General features: G+C 44.7%; 1 protein-coding gene across 6 annotated transcripts in view; it reads right to left on the reverse strand.

Moving 5' to 3' along the window:
* Window positions 1-343: 343 nt before the first annotated feature.
* Window positions 344-18,619, reverse strand: part of NOD1 (nucleotide binding oligomerization domain containing 1) — a 31,266-nt gene continuing 12,990 nt past the window's right edge. For 3 of the 6 annotated variants that reach the window (XM_056485388.1, XM_056485387.1, XM_056485391.1), the window contains 8 exons: window positions 18,316-18,399; window positions 17,211-17,294; window positions 15,598-15,681; window positions 13,917-14,000; window positions 11,830-11,913; window positions 11,124-11,207; window positions 8,986-9,069; window positions 7,073-7,567 (listed from right to left, as the gene is read on the reverse strand). In XM_056485388.1, coding sequence (XP_056341363.1) covers window positions 7,495-7,567; window positions 8,986-9,069; window positions 11,124-11,207; window positions 11,830-11,913; window positions 13,917-14,000; window positions 15,598-15,681; window positions 17,211-17,294; window positions 18,316-18,399 — 661 coding nt within the window. In that variant the 3' untranslated portion in view covers window positions 7,073-7,494. Of the gene's footprint in view, window positions 1,037-7,072; window positions 7,568-8,985; window positions 9,070-9,818; window positions 9,901-11,123; window positions 11,208-11,829; window positions 11,914-13,916; window positions 14,001-15,597; window positions 15,682-17,210; window positions 17,295-18,315; window positions 18,400-18,619 lie in introns of those variants that run through there. The other 3 variants (XM_056485389.1, XM_056485390.1, XR_008839892.1) reach the window with 3 other exon arrangements.

Raw genomic sequence — 18,619 nt, forward strand, 5'->3', positions numbered from 1 at the left:
TGTAGATCTTCAGCAGATATGAAGGACTTCAAGGTTAGCCTAAGAGCTGCCAGGTCAGGAGGTAAGGAAACTCATGTGTGGTTTCAAAAGAAAAAAAACCAATGAGGTAAATATGGTAGCAAGCAGTCCTTTCTCATCACTTGGAATCTGGGAACTTCCATCAGAGGATCCAGGTAACTTAATAGCTGCTCATTCCTTCAGTTTCCTCAAACCCAAATACCGCTTTATCTTCTTCCCAAAACATTTCATGGTTGCCTCTTTAAAACTGACTCCCTGACAGCATACCTGTGGCTGGGCAGTGCATGGATTTCTTTGTCCCTGATTACTAGCACTCTTAGTCTGTCCCTGAACAGCTGCAAGGAGGCTACTACAACAGGCTCCTGCAGAGGCATGTTGCTGGAGGAGGGAATTTCTGCCCAGAGCCACTGAGGGTGTTAAATTGTTCTCCAGTGAAGCATCCTGGCAAGGGCAGAGCACTGTGATGCTGACTGCCTGGAAACTTTCTCCTGGGGCAGTGGCTACAGCTCTGCAAGTCAGGTCACCTGCAGCAGGTAGCTGTGCATGTGAGAGACCTGGCTGGCTGCATTACCACTACAAACCTTCCTGCCTGGCCTGGCAGCAGCTGGGGAGCTGTAGCCCTTGTGCTGAATGCAAAGTGAGATGAGGACAGGAGCACAGATGAGCCATGTGGTTTTGGATTGTGTACGGGGTAAGTCTGCTGCGGGGAAGGTGTGATTTTACACCTCTCCCCCTACACCAGCTGGGAGTGGAGCTGTGGGTGCTGTGAGTAAAACCAAGTGCATTTCACCAAGGTTATGTGGAGGATGTGGGGGAAAAACGAAAGGAGTTCACTCTCCAGGCAGGATATGCTTTTTGAGTGCTGCTCCAAGCCAGGGGGATTTCTGCAGGCTGGTAATAGCTGCTGATGGAACGTGATGCACGGATTTATGGCACAGGTTCCCCCACAGCTGTGTGTCCGTCCTTGCTTGCTCCAGTTTTGAGATGAGCCTTTCAGTGTGGCTGGGGGGAGCTGAACCTGTTGGTAAAAGCACAGTGACAATTGGACCATTGGACAGTTCTCACTGTGGGAGATGAATAGTTCTAATGCATGAATTATTCAAGTCTGCACCCAGAAACAGTTGGATGTAATAACTGAGGAATGTGTTCCTATCATTTGTTAGAATAACTTTTTTTCCACCACCCCTCCCCACTTCCCCAGCCGCTCCTCCCAGTCGCCTTCTGGAAGGTCTGAATTCCATAACTGCTGGTTATGTGTTTTCCTCCTCAGTCTTAAGCTGTGTTATGGAAGCAATCAATAACTAGTTAGAGCTGAGTTTGGCTTTGCATCAGAAAAATCTGCTGGAAATCATTCCACTTCAGCAGGTACAGGATTTCATGTGTGAAATTTAAATTAGTGGCATCTGTTAGTATCACATTCTACCTTCCTCCCTATGGCTGGGATGTGGGACATGTCACCTCTGCCCAAGTTCCTTGTCCTGTAGGGTGAACTGGGATGCTGTGCTGGCCCCAGGGTGTTCCTGGGAACTGTCAGCAATAGATGGTGATGCTGAACACGTGTGTGTGTGTGTCTGGCCCTGCTACTACATGCTATTGCTTGGTACAGCCAGTGGTCCATGTCCACTTCTGGATGCTGTGCTGTCTTTAACAGAAAGCGGGAAACCACACAGCCTGCAGCAAAGAGAGCAGGAAGGTGGGAAGAGTCCCCTGCAGCAGCAGGAGCCAGAGAAGGAAGTTCCTCCCCTGTTCTGTGAGGTCTCATTCTCCTTTTGAGGCTAGGACACCTGAGCAGTGCCTGTGCCTGGGGGGGTGCAGGCTGGAGCCTGCTGCTGTCTGCAAGCATCCTCCAAAATGTTTGTTCAGTAGAGGAGGCTCCCAGCTCCATCCCACCCTGCAGGGAGAGGAGTGCTGGTGTCCAAAAAGCAAAACAAGGCCACAGAGCACACTGCCTGCGAGGTGCTGTGCAGCTCATTCCTGCTGTCTCCTTGCCAGCCAGCCAATGGGATACAAGTGAAAGCCAAGTGAGACGGAGTTTTCCAGCCCTCATGTAAGAAAGCATCTGTTTTGTGAGGGGGATGAGTTCAGGGATGCGTGGTGGCAGGGAGGAGGGTTTGACATAAATAAATAATTGCACGAAGCGCATCCTCGGCTGACGCACGCTGACTCACTGCTCGCAGAGGAGCCGCTCTGAGGCGCAGGGACCGGGCCCCGAGCCCGCGGCCATGGCAGGTGCTCCGTGCCTCCGCACTCGGCCCGCTATCTTCGGAGTCACGCTTTGTGTCGAGCGTCTGCCCTACTTTCGTTTCGTCCTGTTTACAGATTGCTTTGTTTGAACACGCGTTTCCATTCTAACAAAACCTCCCCCCTCCCTTCCCTGCGAGTTGTTCCTTTAAACTTCAAACAGAAGCAAGAGGAAGCTGCCAGGCCTCTCCCCGGCCGCACCGCGCTCAGTCAGAGGGAATGACCCCAAAGTGGGCTCTTCTCACCCGCTCCCTCCCCGTGCGGACCCGGGTGACTTCTCAAGGGAGCAGCTTTCCTCCTCACAAGTCACCCGGGCCAGGATTAGCATCTGCTAAATTCAGCATTAAAGTGTCTGGCAGGTAATGGCAGCATGAAAGCCTGACAGCTTCATTTGCTGAGTCTGTGAGGCCCAAGTCTCCCGGCTTGCTAGGCTTTAGCAGCTAATTAAGCTGCTGCCTTCAGTGCATCAGGGGAATCCCCAGACAGGAGAGGCTGGGCATGGTTTAGTTGTTTGCAAGGGTTTGCTGGAGCTCCAGGAGCGAGGGGGACAGTTCTGCACCGGGCTGCTTTGCTGTGGGGCACAGGCGCTCGCTGCAGAGAGTGCCCTTCAGCCGCTGAGCCAGCTGCCTGTGCTGGGGCTGGGATGGCATGGTGCCTTTTGGTGCCTTTCTCAGACCAGCACTGCACAGTGGGCAGCCTCCTGGGGCTGTTGGGATCCCCCCTGCCGGCAGCCCTGGTGCCAGCACTAGCTGCAGGCCCTGTGTGTGGCAGCAATTTATGTATTGCAACCCTAAAGGGTGGCTTGAGCCCTGCAGGGGCTGACCTCGAGTGGGTGAGGTGGCATCAGCACTGCCCGAAACCTGCTGTTTTCTAGTGCATCACCCAGAGACTCCCCGTCTGCAAAAGGCACAGGACATTTCCTGCTTTCCCAGTAGGAAGCAATGACTGTAGCTTTTGCCCCTGGCTGAGTAAGGCAAGTTTTTATTCCTTAACCCACCTGCTGTGACCTCTCAGGCCTTGATGCTCCTGAAGCTGCTGTTTTCTCTGAAACATCATTCCTGCTTTCATGTCCCCCTATGTACCTGATGGCAGCTATTTCAAATGTCTGCATTTTGTGCCATCAGCTCTCATTTACCTCTGGGAGTGGAGAATGAACGCTGGCTGACCTCAGCCCTGTTGAGATTCACAGGGGATTTGATCAGCAATTTCTCAGGATGAACAGGGGCTCCCCCAGCACCTGTGGCACTCTGCATCCTCTCACCTTTTGTTCCCACTCCAGCATGTGAGGAAGGACTTGCCCCAGTTGCTCCAGTGTGTTTTCAGAAGGCTGATAGCTATCCCACAGAGCAACTGAGAACCTCCAGCAAGCAAGGAGAAACTCCTCCTGTGAGTAAATTTGGAGTCCCTGAGTGCAGCTGGCAGCTCCCAACCTGGCCTCCATTTTCATCTAGCACAATCCTGCTGTTTTGTTTCTACCTACTAAAGCAGCAGTTAAGGCCTTTGTGTACAGCTGCAGCTTTTTTGTTCTGAGATTACTTCTTCCATTAGTTGGAAATCTAGTGGCTTCCTCAAGTGACCTCTCCTTCCTTGTGGCAAACCCATCCCTCACTGCTGTTCACCTGGCTCTGATGCAGCCTGACTGCAGCCATTTGTACAGCTTTGCAGTGGGCTCCTGGTTTTGTCTGCTGAAACAAGGTAAGGGAGCAAAGTGAAGCTACAGAAAAGCAGGCGTGGGTGTCTTGCTGTATTTCAGCATCAGTACTGCTCCCTCAGCATTGGATGGTGGGATTGGGATCCTGTGCTGGATGTGGTTGAAGAGCAAAGGCACCACCCTGCAAGTCATAAACTGTGGTCTGGCACCTGGAGACACGTGTGACACCAAGTGAGCCACATCAGGCCCAGACAAACACCCTTTCCTGAGGACCTGTCAGTGTGTGACTGGAGCAGGACTGCACTGTGTCATGTCAGAGCTTCCTTGAGGGCTGCAGTGTCATCCAGCACCAGTAAACACTCACAGCTTGCACCAGCCAAATACAAGTAGTAGCACCTCAAGCCAGCAAGTCTTTGCCCCCAGCAGCTGCAGGTGGAAATGCAAAGAACTCCTGCAGTCAGTGTGGCAGGAGGATTACAGGGGCACAGCACGGCTGCAGCACATCCCTGAGGCACCACTGTGCTCTCCCTCACTGCCCCTAACTGGATTGGCACCTGCTGCTGGAAGGGCCCCTCGTGGGCAGTGGCATCTGTGCAAGGCCTCCTCCAGCTGTGCCAACTCCTCTCTCTTGTCTGTAGCCAGAATTAGTTGGGGTGTCACTGACCCATCTTGACTTAGCCAAAGGTTTGCTTGACAGGGCTTCAGCAAAGCCCGAGCACCAGCAGGCAGCTTGTTCTTTAAAAAGCTGTTTATTATCTCAGTGGACAAGTAGAAAAACATGACACAGTGTACAGAGAAGGCTTCAGCAAATTACAAACAAGTCTTTAAAAAGTTACAGTTGTCTCTGAGTAAACAAGGCTCTCTCTGCAAGTTGCAGAAGTGTTGTTCCAATGCCTGTTACAAACAGGCCGGTAAGACTAGGAAGAGCTTCAGCCAGGAATGCTGTGCAGATAAACAAGGGATGTCTGGCTGCTCCCAGAGCAGCAACCAGTTTGCCCAGGGTGACTCCCAGAGCTGTGTAGTGCCCTGTGAAGCAGACCCCCTGCTCTGGGTGAGCTGGGAGCAGGATGCTATGAAACCCCTTGGTTCTGTTAAACCCAGAGTGAGCTGTGCTCAGACCTTCAGCCCAGTTCAAACAAGTGTTTTCTGCCCAAAATCACCTTTGGAAGGAGTGGCTGCGACTGGCTCTGTCTCTGGCACTGTAATCTTGTTCAGTGCCAAACTCTGTCCTACAAGGACCTGGGCTTTATCCTGCCACCATTTACCCTGAGGCTGCATTCAGATGCTGCAGCAGCCCTGTAAACGCTGCTGTCCTGACAAAACCCCCTGGATGCCCCATTTGTAACAGCCAGGTATGGAACAAGATTTGCAACAGGGCTGAGCTTGTCACCACAAACAATGCCAAAGGCTGCTCTAGCCCAAAAAATGGGCAGATGTGACTGCACTAGAAAGCTTGGGGGGAGCTATTTTAGTCAATTAGTGAAATGAGGACAAGAACTGTAGTTTTAAACATATTTTCTACCTGGTAAATGAGCAAATAATTCTGTGATTGGAGCAAAGTAGGAGCACACTTCCTCAAACACAGGCAAATTACACCTCTGGTGAAGGCTCTTCCTTATTACCAGTATCTTCTCCCTTCCATCAGAGTACGCTGGCAAAACACAGTTTGACAAGGTGCATGAGTCTCTGATTTGTTGAAGTCAGTGAGAAGTCTTTAAAGGCTTTGCTTTGGCAGATGTTTTGGCAATTGAAATCCAGCTCATCTGTAACTGTGTGCCCTTTTGCTTCAGTAAACAAATGGCTCAGGTGCAGAAATCATTCAACTTAGTTGAGTTCCCTCTGGCATGGTTGAAAAACCTCATCTGTCTCCCTGTGAAAAATCAGTGTTGATACCACAGGCACGGAGGGAAAAACACTGAAAAATAACTAAGTTGGTTTTCTTCCCTTTTTTTCCTTTATAACTGCAGGTTTTGTGAGAAGCCCTATGAGTATTTTAAAATGTGTTAGGGAGCTGAAGGGAATACACAGAATTGAGGGCTGGGAAAGGTTTGCTACCAAATAGGAGAAGCTCTGGCCTGCAAAGCAAGAATTACCTTTACTTCATGGGGCAGATTTGGGAGATGGGGAGGTGAGGGTTCACTGGTTTGGCATGAGGTTTTAGCTGGAGGTTCTTCTCCCGACCTACCAAGGTTTTGTAGATTAGTCAGCAACTGGAGAATTGTTTCTCAGAGTTTGGGGGGATGGGGATGGTAACATGGGAGAAGGAAGGAAAATGGCTCACACTTTTCCATTTTAGGTTTATCAACTCAAACTCTACCTACCCCCTACACTGAGGGGTAGAGTTTGAGTTTATAAAGCTCCCACAAAAAATAATCAAATAGCCCACTCGTTTGCTAACTGGTTTCTTTTAAAGCCTCTCAAGTTACACTCCCTAAACAATAATCATTGGGGGGAGGATAGTATTTTCTTACTTGTCTTTATTATTACTACTGCCCCTTGCCTTTCTCTGTCCACTGATTCAAGCATAGACTAAAAGCTTTCCAAGCCAATCTCAGTCCTCCTGTGTGCTTGCCTGTTGCTGGGAGAAGGGATTTCTACTAGACGCAGTTGATTTTCAATCGTCCTTTCTCCCCACTGATGCTGGGCAACGTGATATTGGTGTAGTGCCACCAGCACGGTGCCTAGGCCAGGAGCCAAGGTAATGAACAGCCTGCTAATTAATTGTTCACATTTCTCTTCAGACCCCCTCCCCAGAACAAACACTGTGGAAACAGGAGGCAGCCATTTCTACGCAGCCCTCTGGAAATTTGAAGCAGACGTGGTTTCCTGCCTGTGTTATGGTTTTACAGTGATGGCAGTAAGGACTTTTGGTTGCATGAAAAAAAAATAGATTGGCTTTGATATGGGAAAAAAAAAAGATTACTGAAAGTAATCTGAGTCTGATGCATCCATTTCTACCCATCCAAAAAAAACCCAACGACAACAAAAAAAGCAGTGTCTATGATGCTGCCTGTAGTCAGTGGAGAAACAGGGACCTAATTTCTAGGCAGCAAGAAGGAATTAATGTTCAAAATACTGACACCAAGCAACTACTATAGAGACCATTTCTGTAAAGCTGTGTGTATATTAATTTTCAGTTCTGAGGCAGGTAATACTCAGAGCTGGTGGAGTTTTTGCATCTTGCACCCTTTCTTGCATATGTATACTTGTATGTCTTTATTTATATATATAAATAAGTTAAGAGATTATTTACATCACTGTACAGAATAGATCTAAACTCAGTTATCAAACTGCATACACCTGCCAGCAGATTTAGTCTGTTAACACTTTGCATTTCATCTTCAAAGCACCGAGCAAACATTAATTATTTACCCAGGCAACTTCCCACTCACCAAAAGGATTAAGAATAACAGGCAGGGTAAGGGATGGAGCTGAGAGAGTGCAGTGTGTTCATAAAAAGGCAGCTTATTGTATATCTGTTTCCTGCCACAAGCACTGTAGATTTATGCCTTTATAAACTCTGCACTCCAAATGTAGGAGTAACCTTTGTTACCACCAACTTGGCAAAATGGGAAAGTCCCCATTCAAAAACAAATGATCCGCTCTTCATTTTCAAAAGCTTTGGCCTCTTCTTGGCTCATCAGGTTCCCATTCAAGCTGGAGGAGTACAAAAAAAGGGATGTGAGTGATAGTAAGGTAGTGACTGTTGGCCATCTTCTATTTTTCCAAGGCTCTGGTGCAGAGGTTTGCAATGCCACGTGGGCTGCACACTTCTCAACTGGGAATGGGTGTTAGGCTGGATACAGCACTGCTGTTCCCACTGTACATCCGAGGAAAAAGGCTTCTCCCTCAGAAATAAAACCTGAGCACACTCATCTAAGCTCCAGTAACTGAACCTGGCATTGGAAACCCAGCTGTTGACATTTCAGCAGCAGCACATAGCTGACAAAGGTTCTCACTGTGTGATGGGCTGGTTTAAAGACATTTAAAGTCTCCAGAGCATTTTATGTCTTCCACAACATCATGGGAAAAAAAATATGTGAAGTACTCAGGCCAAATGACCAACAGCAAAATTTTCAATTCTGGCTACATAAAGATAATCTACACTGATAGTTACACCCCTGAAAATGAGCAGCCTGTTTAAGTGCTGCTCTCAAAAATGTTGAAATCCATTAAACCATTCAGATTTATGAAATTACTTGGGTTAATGAATGCCTCTGAACATTCAGGCCAGAATCAAAAGACAGATTTCAGTCTGAAGATTCAGAATGATCTGAGGGAGAATTGATGGCTCTTCTACAGACGAAAGCTGACAGTGGCTTTTGAAAAAAGTACCTCTTCTATATCTCCAGGGAACACACTAGTCAGACAGTGAGTCATTGTCTTTCTAAGCAAGAATTCAGTGTCCTTTCACTAAAACAAATACATATATTTAAAAATAAATTTCATGTTCAACAATAAAGCAGCAGTGCTAAAACCAGCTCAGTTCTATTGACTTCTGATCTCCCTGAAGTGAGGGAAGGGATGTGATACTTGGTTTTCTGCCTTAAATGCACACGTGTGACTATGTGATGCCCACTTAATCTAAAACAAACAAATCTTACAAAAAGGTAATCTCCTTGTATCTTAGCACTTTCAGTATGTTTGGAGCATTGCCCAAAAAAATCCAAGCACAAATTCTGTGAACCAGACTGGTAATGCTGATTAAAGGTAACCACCTCCTGCTTGTTTGCCATTTAGGTCCTGAAAAGCATGAACACGTTCAGAAATTTAAAAATAAAAACAACAAGCAAGACTAGATCTATAAACTCAGGCCCTGATTCTGCAAAGTGACATATCCTGCAAATCAGTGGTACAGACACAGTGAACCAAGAAAACTGCCTGATATTCATAAAACACAAGGAAATGTTTCAATGGCAGTGGCTTTTTACCTGTTTTAAATCCACAGCTGGAACTACAACCCCTGCCTCACATAAACTTGCTCTGAATTTTTTAGGCTGGGAAGTAGCAAGACCAGTAGGGTTTTAAAGGGAAAGAAAGTTTACAAAGAGAGCCTTTGAGAAAGGGACCTTTACCAGATTTCTTTAATAGTCGTGTTCTCCTTGAGAGCTTCGCTGAGGCACTTCACCCCTTTGGCTGTAATTTGATTCTGGATAAGCCTAGAAAAAAAGCATTTCAAGTCAATCTAACATGCAAACTAATTTGCAGCACATGCACAACCTAGGCTCAGCTTGACATCAAGGAGCAAAGTTGTCTGCCACAAGAAAATGACTGTGATTTTATCTGCGAGAATGGTACATAGTATTGATTAAATGCCCCACATGCACTTTCAGAAACAGAGCTCAGAGTATTAATTTTTTCCTTTTAATCTTGCATGTGCTTGCATTCTGGAGATAGTGAGAAATTTTGATTGCACAGCTGACAAATTTCTGCTATGAACTGTTCACTAGTGGTATGGGATTGTAGTATTTGGACTGAGACAGACAAACCTCTCAGCTCTGCTTTCTTACTAAGAAGACTGTGAGACATTTTGAAGTGATGTACAGAAAATTCTGAGTACAGACCCTGTGTAGGCCTAGTGTTTTATCAGTTATGATCTAGAAGCTGACAAATCCTCCAGTCTTAATTATCAGACCAACAAGATCTTTGAAAAATAAAGCACTGATTTTGACTCCGGTATGTACAGATGCAAGTCCCAGTGAAACCAACTTACCAGCTATAAATTATGCCTCATCTGAGCTTAGGAAAGAAAAAAAACATACATAAGATCCTCAAGCAGTGAAACTGATGAAGCAGTAGGTAACTCTTATTAATCACTGTAGACCATCCCACTAGCTAAAGATGAACAAAGGCCACTCATCTGCATGAGTATAAAAACACTCATCAGCCTAGCTTAATCAATACTCACCTTTCAGTCTACCATGGTGAGCCCCATAGCTGTACCATTCCATGTGACTGGTTGCATGAATCCCTCAGGATTCAGGATGAGGCTGAAAATTGGAGTGTATTGGACAATCTCTTAGGGAGGGAGGGAAGGAGGCATTCCCATATAGAAGTTTCTGCACTTGGTATACAAATCAAAATGCAAAAGGATCCAGTAGAATCTTTCAGCTGCTGGAAAAAGACCTCAAGCTTAACTATCTATATAGGTCACTACCTTTTGGAGGCATTCACTGGTGTAGTCAACAAAGCAGGATATAAATTTGTCCACTGGCAGACACCCTTGGACAATACTGAGCCATGACAAAGGCATTTATCTCGATTACTATGCCTGCTTTAGCTGGGGTAAGTTTTATTATGAATTCGATCCAAACTGCTCAGTGAATTGTATCTGCAGCTGTGCACAAAGCAATCAAACACTTCCCCCACTGCCTTTTCATTTTCAGGGTGATAGGCACCACAGCTTCTGCTGCTTTCAAAAGAGACTACAAGTACTTGGCACCCATGACAGCCAGTGTGCTTCCTAAGGGGATGGAACTAGGATTAACACAGGGAGTTTGCTAGAGTGTGGTCAGCCAAGTCTTTGTAAAGCATGTAAAGGGACTCCATGTCTGATGTTCCCTTGATCACTTGAAATGAATGGATGGCTTGGTTTTTTTTGCAGCTCACATCTGCCCAACCCCATCCATTGGCAACCTCTGGATTAGAAAAGCCAACACTGCTTTTTCTTAGAAGTGTAAAAAGTCTCACTGTGATTGCTAGAAATAATCCCTGGTTTCGTGGGGATTGATGCCTTGGAGATGAGTGTCTTGCATCAGTGTATTGCTAGCCCAAAAAGAAAGCATCAGGCAAATACAACATGTATTTAAGTGTCTGTCATGTAGGTTCTTGGCTGAAGAGCTACTTTCACAACACAATGATAAACAGAAAGAACTGTAATAACCTTATTCTATTCTGGCTGTCTGCTTCGGGTTGTTTTTGGTTTTGCTCTTTTTTTGAAATTTTTGATTTTGAACCCGGTACTGTTCCCCTAATGAGAGATGAAATCAATCATTAGTTTGAAAGGTAGGAGAAACAGCTTGAACTTTTCCCTGTATGAAAGGTTCCAAATGCTAGACAGCAGCTTTATTAACTTCCTGTTAGAACTGTCTACAAGCAGTCAGCTGCATCCAGACCATGCACAGAAACTGTTACTGTGACCTACATAGACTTGGAAGGTGAAACTTTAATGTAGTGACTGCCAAAGAGCCTGTGCCACTGGAATGTAACTCACCATAAATGCACCAGTTTCTTGTTGACCTTCAGCATCTCTGCAAAACTCATTGCTGCCTCATCATCCAGCTCGTTTTTAGTCAACCTAAGCGGGAAAGAAAACGTTCACTTAGTATGCTGACATTATTTTTCAGCCCCCTGTTTTTGCAGCTTGTCTGTGACTTAGCTTTAGACAGCCAAATGGGCATGTGCTGTTCCTGCCCTGAGCAATTTGTAAAGGCAGGACACAAACAGATACTGAAGAGAAGGAGAAGCCCTAAAGGTAAAAGAGACAAGAGTATCAGATCTTTTTTTTCTCTGAGCAATGTTCTAGTGATACTTTCTCATGATGCTTTAGTGTCTAAAAGGATGAGGTGTAGTGGGAAAATGTACGGAGAACATTGAAGAGGTGCAAAAACTGAGGACAAAGAACTTGACTTCAGATGATGGAAACAAGAGAAGATGGGGAAAGCAAGATGGAGGGAGAAGAGCGAAGCATGATACTGGGTCACTGGAGCATATGCCAAAGGACATTGCTGATCCATTACTCATGTCCACATTCTTCCAAAGGGATATCTTAAAGCTTGCTGATATTGAAAGCATAGGGGATGAGGGCAGGGAGAGAAGGAAGAGGAGAGAGTAGGAAGGGTGATGGCATTTGAGGAAATAAAACAGTATTTTGCTCTGGAAAAGGAAGCAGAGGAGAAAGAGACCACACTATCAATTACCAGAATATCCTCACGGAGTTGTTGTGTTGCATGGCTTCAGCAATACTTTTGCCTCCCTCTGTTGTGATGCCATTGAATGCAAGACTGTGAAGTGAAGATACAAATGTCTAAGAAGCAGCAGCATTCAGCTCTCCCACTGCCAAATACAAAGGAATATCCTGGATGATCTGCCTCCCAGTTGTACAGCTCAGCATTTGTGTGTTTCAAAGGCTCATATACTTCAAAAACCACTGAGCCCTTACAACTTTTACAAGCGGGAGCAGTTCCCAGGCTGCACCCTGAGTGCAGGTCTGTCATACAGCCCACAAGGTCTGCTGTCAGTGAGTTGTGCTCTTGGGGCTGACAGCAGAGTTGCACCCAGTACTTTAATGAGTTGAGGCTTTTAACAAAGACAAGGACAAAGAGCTGTGTGTCATCACTGTACAAACTGAGCACTTTCTCTTTTAAGTCCTTCAGGCATCCAAATACTTCATTCTTCTTGCCAGTACAACACCTTCTATTGTGTATGGAGAGATGAGCTTGTAAATGCTTTCCATTACAAACCACAAATATTTCTTAGTCTGCCCTTCATTCTTCAAATAGACATTGGCAAAATCCTCCAGTTAAAGTTATGCTCTGGGCTTTTGGAGTTCAAAAGCATCTCCCTCTCAAAATAATACAAGGCCTCAAAAAAGGTAGAAAGGGGAACCAAGCAGAGCAATGGCACAAGTATGTATTGGCATGAGTTCCTCCTAGCTTCAGCATAAACTGGATATTCTCCATCCATCATGAGTGGGATTAAAAATGGCAAATAAAGTAACCTGATGTAGTAGGGATTACCTTCATAAAGCTACCAGAGGTGCTTACTATGAATTCAAATCATGGAGCGAGATTAGCCAGTGGGAGATAAGAAATGAAGCCAAGAGGAAGTACACTGCAGAGCAGAGGATTCACCTTGCACAAGTGCCAGCAAACCCGAGCTCGAGACAGCACAGTTACTCCTCTTTATTTCTGCAAACACATTCATCAGCATATTTGCTCTCATCTGAGAATCCCTGAGCTCTGATTCAAGCTCAAAATGTTTTCTTTCAAGTCTGATGCGTCTCGATGGGTTGTGCAATTATGGGAAGATGGCTATTTCAGATGGCTTTTAAGTTTAAATATATCTAGGTCACTGCACCTGTTCAGCTTTTAATTTTTCAGCTTGAGTACCCGCTTGCAGAAAAGAAGACAAGGCACCAGCTCTGAAATCCCTGGATCTGAAGTGGCAGCAATAAACTCTCCAGAGATCCCCAGACTCCCAGAGTATTTCTGAAGAAACTAGTGCCATGTGCCACCTTGTGGGGAAACTAAGGAGCCTTGCCTGCTCCCTCACTGTGGAGGCCAGTGGAATTGGGAGACAAATGGAAAGGATCACCATGAACCCAGTGCTCCAGCTGTGTGGAGGGACTCCAAAACATCTTTAAATTCCCAGCCAGCATTTGAAAGTCTAGCAGGGAATGGGCTGTTTAACGCTGCTGACTTCTGCCCCTGCTGGGCTTCCAACCTCACCTGTGTTATGGCTTCCAGAAGGCTGGTCTGAAATCCATCCCTGAACTCCAGTGAGGACGACATCTCACTAGCACTGAATGTGTGGTGGTGTAGCTCCACTGGAGCACAGGAGAAGCCCAACTGTAAGAATGTCCCAGCCCCTACCCAAACATATTATGGCCTAAAAAGTACTTTGGTAAGAGCTGCTGCGCTTTCTCAATAGAAACTGTTAGTAACAATGAGCTCACTGGGAACCCAATTCTGTGATAGCTGGTGCCTCCTTCTGCTAATGCTCTCAGATCAAAATGGCACCACTGACCATGTGCCTTCACAAATGCTAGAACTCTGTGCAGGGGAAGAGGTGCATACACAGGAAAGGATGCCAGTCCTGTGGTATTTTTAACTGGCCTAAAGGCTGCACAGGGCTTTTTGTCAGAGTCTGACCTCTTGGCTGCACAGCAAAGGCTGCAATACCAGATGGCATTCCAAGAAAACACTTGGTGGGAAGAGTCATTGCTCCACAGCAGGATGGAAAAGCCAGCACTACACTGAGCTGCCTGGCTCTGCTGGTGTTTTACCTCACGTTTGTTAACCTGGGGTGGTTCCTCAGGGCCTCTGCAAATGCCTTTGCTCCTTCGTCTCCAACTTGATTACCCCACATCCTAGTGAAGAGAAAACAGGAGATATCAGTTGTGCTCCCTACTGACTCTGGGCAATACATTCTCCCTGTTTCTCTCCCCTCCTTCCTGATTACTTCACAGTCTTTCAGGCTTGTGAGAAGCCTGGCAGGTACCCTCCCCACTGAGGCAGGTATGTTCCACTCCCTGCACATCCAACCAGTAACCTCAGCTGACTCACCAGCACCCTCAGGCCACAGCACAGAGGCAGCTCTAGTAGACAGCCTGCTGCAGCAGGGAGTGCTTTTGGGATCACCTTGCTGCACATTGGTATAGTATTTCCAATGGCAAAATAACCCTTGGTTACACAAAAGGTTATTTTGTGAGAGAAGATAACATGGTACAAGCTGGAGAGATTTGATCAACATTTACTAGGAGTATCTGGTCAAATCTTTCTATGCAGACTTTGAAAGTTCACTCTATATTATGAGGCTTGAAAACACCTCTGCTGAGGTCTAAGATATTGGGTTTTTTGCAGGGATCCTGGCTTGATGACTCAGAGCCACGCTCAGCTTATGGGTAATTAGTTGGCAGCTCTTTCAAAATCAATTGAGCTCTGTGGTATCTAAACACATGGACTTCCAGTAAGTTCCCCAGAATTTCCTTGTCCTTCAGAGCCAATAGCAGGTTTCTATTTAAACATTCCTGTCCAAGCTATCCTAAGTCCATTTGGAGTGATCATTTCCTCCACAGGAGAAAATAGGAGTCCTTCACTGAAATTACAGCAAGTACAGCACAGCAGACTCAGCGATATGGAATTGTGCAGGTTGCTCACTGTATTTGTGAAATGTTGTGGAACAACAAAATTAAAGGCCAAAAATCTAATCAGACAAATCCAATTTTCATGTGTCCCGGCTACTGTGTTTTTCACAATGGTTAAGCAGAGGTTTTAATTCCATGTATTTAAGTACTAAATTTTAAGAAATGTGTTCTCCTGCAGAGTGAAAAGAAAAAACTGGGATTTGCCAGAAGGGGGGAAAAATAAATAAAATAAATCAAACCTAGCACCTAACACCTAGAAAAAGGGCAGGAACTAAAGGTTTGGAGTACATTCAGACCTCTCTCCAATAATAGCACTTTGCAGTTAACCTAAGAGAAAAGGATGATGTGAATTCCCTATTCTCCTAGCTCACAACTTTATCAGGATGTGATGCAGAAGGTTTGACAGTTGTAACAATGACACTCAATAACTAGATGCAGTGCCAATTGTCATAAAACCACACAGACTTAAAAATAGCTAAGTATCTCTAGAGGAGTGTGCTGCCATAAAGAAAGTGGCTAACTCTACATACTGTCCTCTGTTTGTTTGTTTCTCCTTTAAGGTTCTCTTTTAAGAACGGTGAAAAAGAAAAAAACAAGATGCCAAAACCAAACATTGTGCAAAATGAAGAACAACAAAGCAGCCTTCCTTTTCCATGGAAAACGTGACTATGCCCCTACACTTGTTTGTTTGAATGCTGCTGTTAAGGAGGGAAGGAATAGCAGGAGAGAAGGTAAGTATGAAAAAAAAGGAATCCTAAGGGATTTATAGGTGCCTGGCCAAGGTCAAGCCCTGAGTTCTGCTCCTTAGCACTGAACTTACCCAATTTCAAACATTGTCTTGCTCTTCTGGATGGCCTGGGCAAGGCACTTCCCTCCTTCACTCGTTATTTTGTTTGCTCCTATTCTGCACAAAATACATAAATTGATGAGCTGCATCACTTACAGCTGTGCAGCTATCAGAACACCAGTTCAGAAAGCCACACAAGTATTTAAGGCTAATTAACTCTGGAGGCTACCTGCAGTTATCAAAGATTAACTCAGAGTGAAAAAATACTGCAGGCACTTGACCTTTGACTAAAAGACATAATTTTATGTTGTCTTTTGCATATTTTGCATGTCAGCCCTCGAAATCAGAAGTATTACAGTAGAGTCCTGGGTTTGGTGCTCAATATGTTAGAAATGAGCTTTAGGAACTGATCCTCAGGGCAAGTTTTTAATATAATTCATAGTATCAACAATTGCTACAGAGCTCATGAATTACGTGCAGCATGTTTTATGATGCCACAGGGAACAGAATATTTCTTGGCTGTGTGTTTCCAGAAGAGACTGCAGCTGATAAGCACAGATTGCAATAATTTCAAGTCTTTCTGTTGTTAAGCACAGGCTCTGGGCAGTGGCATAGGTCAGTGCAGCAGTCAATCTCTGGCTGGCATTTTACACAAGGCCTTTTCTATTTTTGGCCTATGAGGATATCAAATGGCTGGAGTTCAAGGCAGATATAATTGCATATAGATTGATTTAAAGAACAGACCAAACCCCCAAGCCCCCTGCCCCAAGCCACTACATTTACATAAAACTGTCTTGTTTGGCTGACTTTGGGCACATGAATGTGCACTCTATCTCAAAATAATCTCTAGGGTTACTATGCAGCCTGAAAGCAACCATCTTTCAACAGGCTTTTTTTGGTGAAAGCTACATTAAATAAGCAAAGCACTGTCAAAGCAGTGAAAGAACTAAATGGTCCTGGCTTTCAAAATTTTGCAAAAAATTAAAGTAGGAAGGATGTAGATGGAGTGGGGTCTCAGACCAAGTCAGTGGTAGAACAAGGACTAGAACCCAAGAGCCCCTGGCTGCCTGCTCCCACCAAAAGCTGACATTGCTGCAGTTACCTCTGGTTTCTGCTATGGTCACAATTAAACCATTGGTTAATGATCTACTTTTATGTCCAACCAATGTGCATGGCCAGACACTCTTATCTGGGGAAGTTCCAGGAATTAAAGAGAACAACTCACCAAGTGAATTTGGGGAATTCCAGAATTGAGGTATGACACCAGCACAGCCTGACCCCAGTGACCCATAAAAGATCAGACACTAAAAAGCTTGGTACTAAATCCAAGGGAATTTTCCTGCTGGAAGCAGCAGCAAGGTCCATGCATAACTTAAGCCTCGCTCAGGTGCTCAGAATGGATTTAGGTGGAGAATAGATCTCATGCACTCCTTTAACTCACTACTGTATTCCAGAAAAGACTATGGATTCAAGAGTTTCACCTGCTGCCATCCACTACTAGACTACTGCAAAACAAATATACAACTGCAACCTAAATTATATTTTATTTCAAATACAATTTTTGTCTTTTTTTTCTACTCTCCCTCCCCTTTCAAGTTGCTTTACCTTAATTAGGATAGTGTAGAAAGGAAAAAAATACAACATACTTAACATATTCCAGGCTTGAACACTCTTCAATTAGTTTTGCAACATATTTGGCTCCAACATCAGTGATTTGGTTGTTGTATAAGCTTAAAGAAAAATCATGTTGGTAAAAATAGGTTATTACTGCTGTTAAATATTTACAACCTGAATGCTTTATGATGCACACATAGCATCTATTCTGTACGGCTTCGTACATATTCACAGTTGCTTGTATTTCTGTTTTGATATATAATTCATATTGTGATGGGCTAGATAAAAAATATAAGGACACCAGACTGCAAATCATGAATATTTATATAATTTTTAAAATAAATGGTCTCCACAAGCAAACAAAGCTTCCCTTTATTCCTGTGCTAGTACAGAAATAATATTGCCAGAAGATAAGTCAAAAGACAAAACACCATAATGTACTTTTGCTCTTTTAAAAGTCATAAAATCCCCTTGCAAATATTACTGAAGAGCAGGTACCTGAGCAGTTATACTTACATTAGGGCACTGGAGGAAAAAAAGCTATTCTTGGTATTCCTCTTCACCTTTCAAAAAGTCATTTCTATGTAGCTACTTAACCAAGAGAGGAAGTCAGAGCTAAGGTGCCTTCCAGCTTCAGCTTCATTAAGAACTAATTAAGCTCTTGAAAGAATTTGGTATCACGAACATGACACCTGAAACTGCATGTTCCTGGAACCAGTCTCTACCTAGCTGTATCTGCTTTGCATAGTTGAAGTAAATCAGTTTACAGTAGAGGAAACAGCAGGCTATAACTACACATGCTCTCTTGCTTGCAGTCTATCCCTTCCACAGCAGAAGGCTTTTGGTATAAAAATTAGCATGCTCACACAGCTCAGTAACCTGACAGTAGTCCACACTGTGTCACAGAAGGGTTTGATGCCTGCAGGAGGCTGTGAGGGAGTGTGATGGGAGAGGAAGCTGTGGTCCTTGTCCCAGTGAAAACAGAATCATTTCTGACACAAGAATTAAAGCAAAGTTTGCTTAAAGAAGGAGGTAACTGTAGTTTCCACTCCACCTCTGCTGTGTCAGTACTGACAGCATTAGATTTTAATTTTCTAGTTTCACTGCTGAGTGTTTAGCTCCCAGCTGGGTACATACCCCAGGAAAGACACAATTTGGTACTTGGAGAGTTCTTCATACAAGATCCTTACACCATGATCTGTGACCTGATTTACACTGAGCCTGGAAAGAAGGGAATGAAAAGTCTGAATCAATACATCTTACAAATGTTCATAACCCGTGAGTTAACAAATGACTGGAGGTCTATGCATTTTTCTCTGATATTTTAACAGGTCCTTATGCCACATATTAAAAGCTGTTAAAGGAAATGTGAGCTCAGTTTCATGTGGCTCACTCCAAAACCGATAAAAATCAGAAAGCTCCAAATCTCCTAGGTAATGCT

Source organism: Oenanthe melanoleuca, chromosome 2 (assembly GCF_029582105.1).
Source record: "Oenanthe melanoleuca isolate GR-GAL-2019-014 chromosome 2, OMel1.0, whole genome shotgun sequence".
Classification (NCBI taxonomy): domain Eukaryota; kingdom Metazoa; phylum Chordata; class Aves; order Passeriformes; family Muscicapidae; genus Oenanthe; species Oenanthe melanoleuca.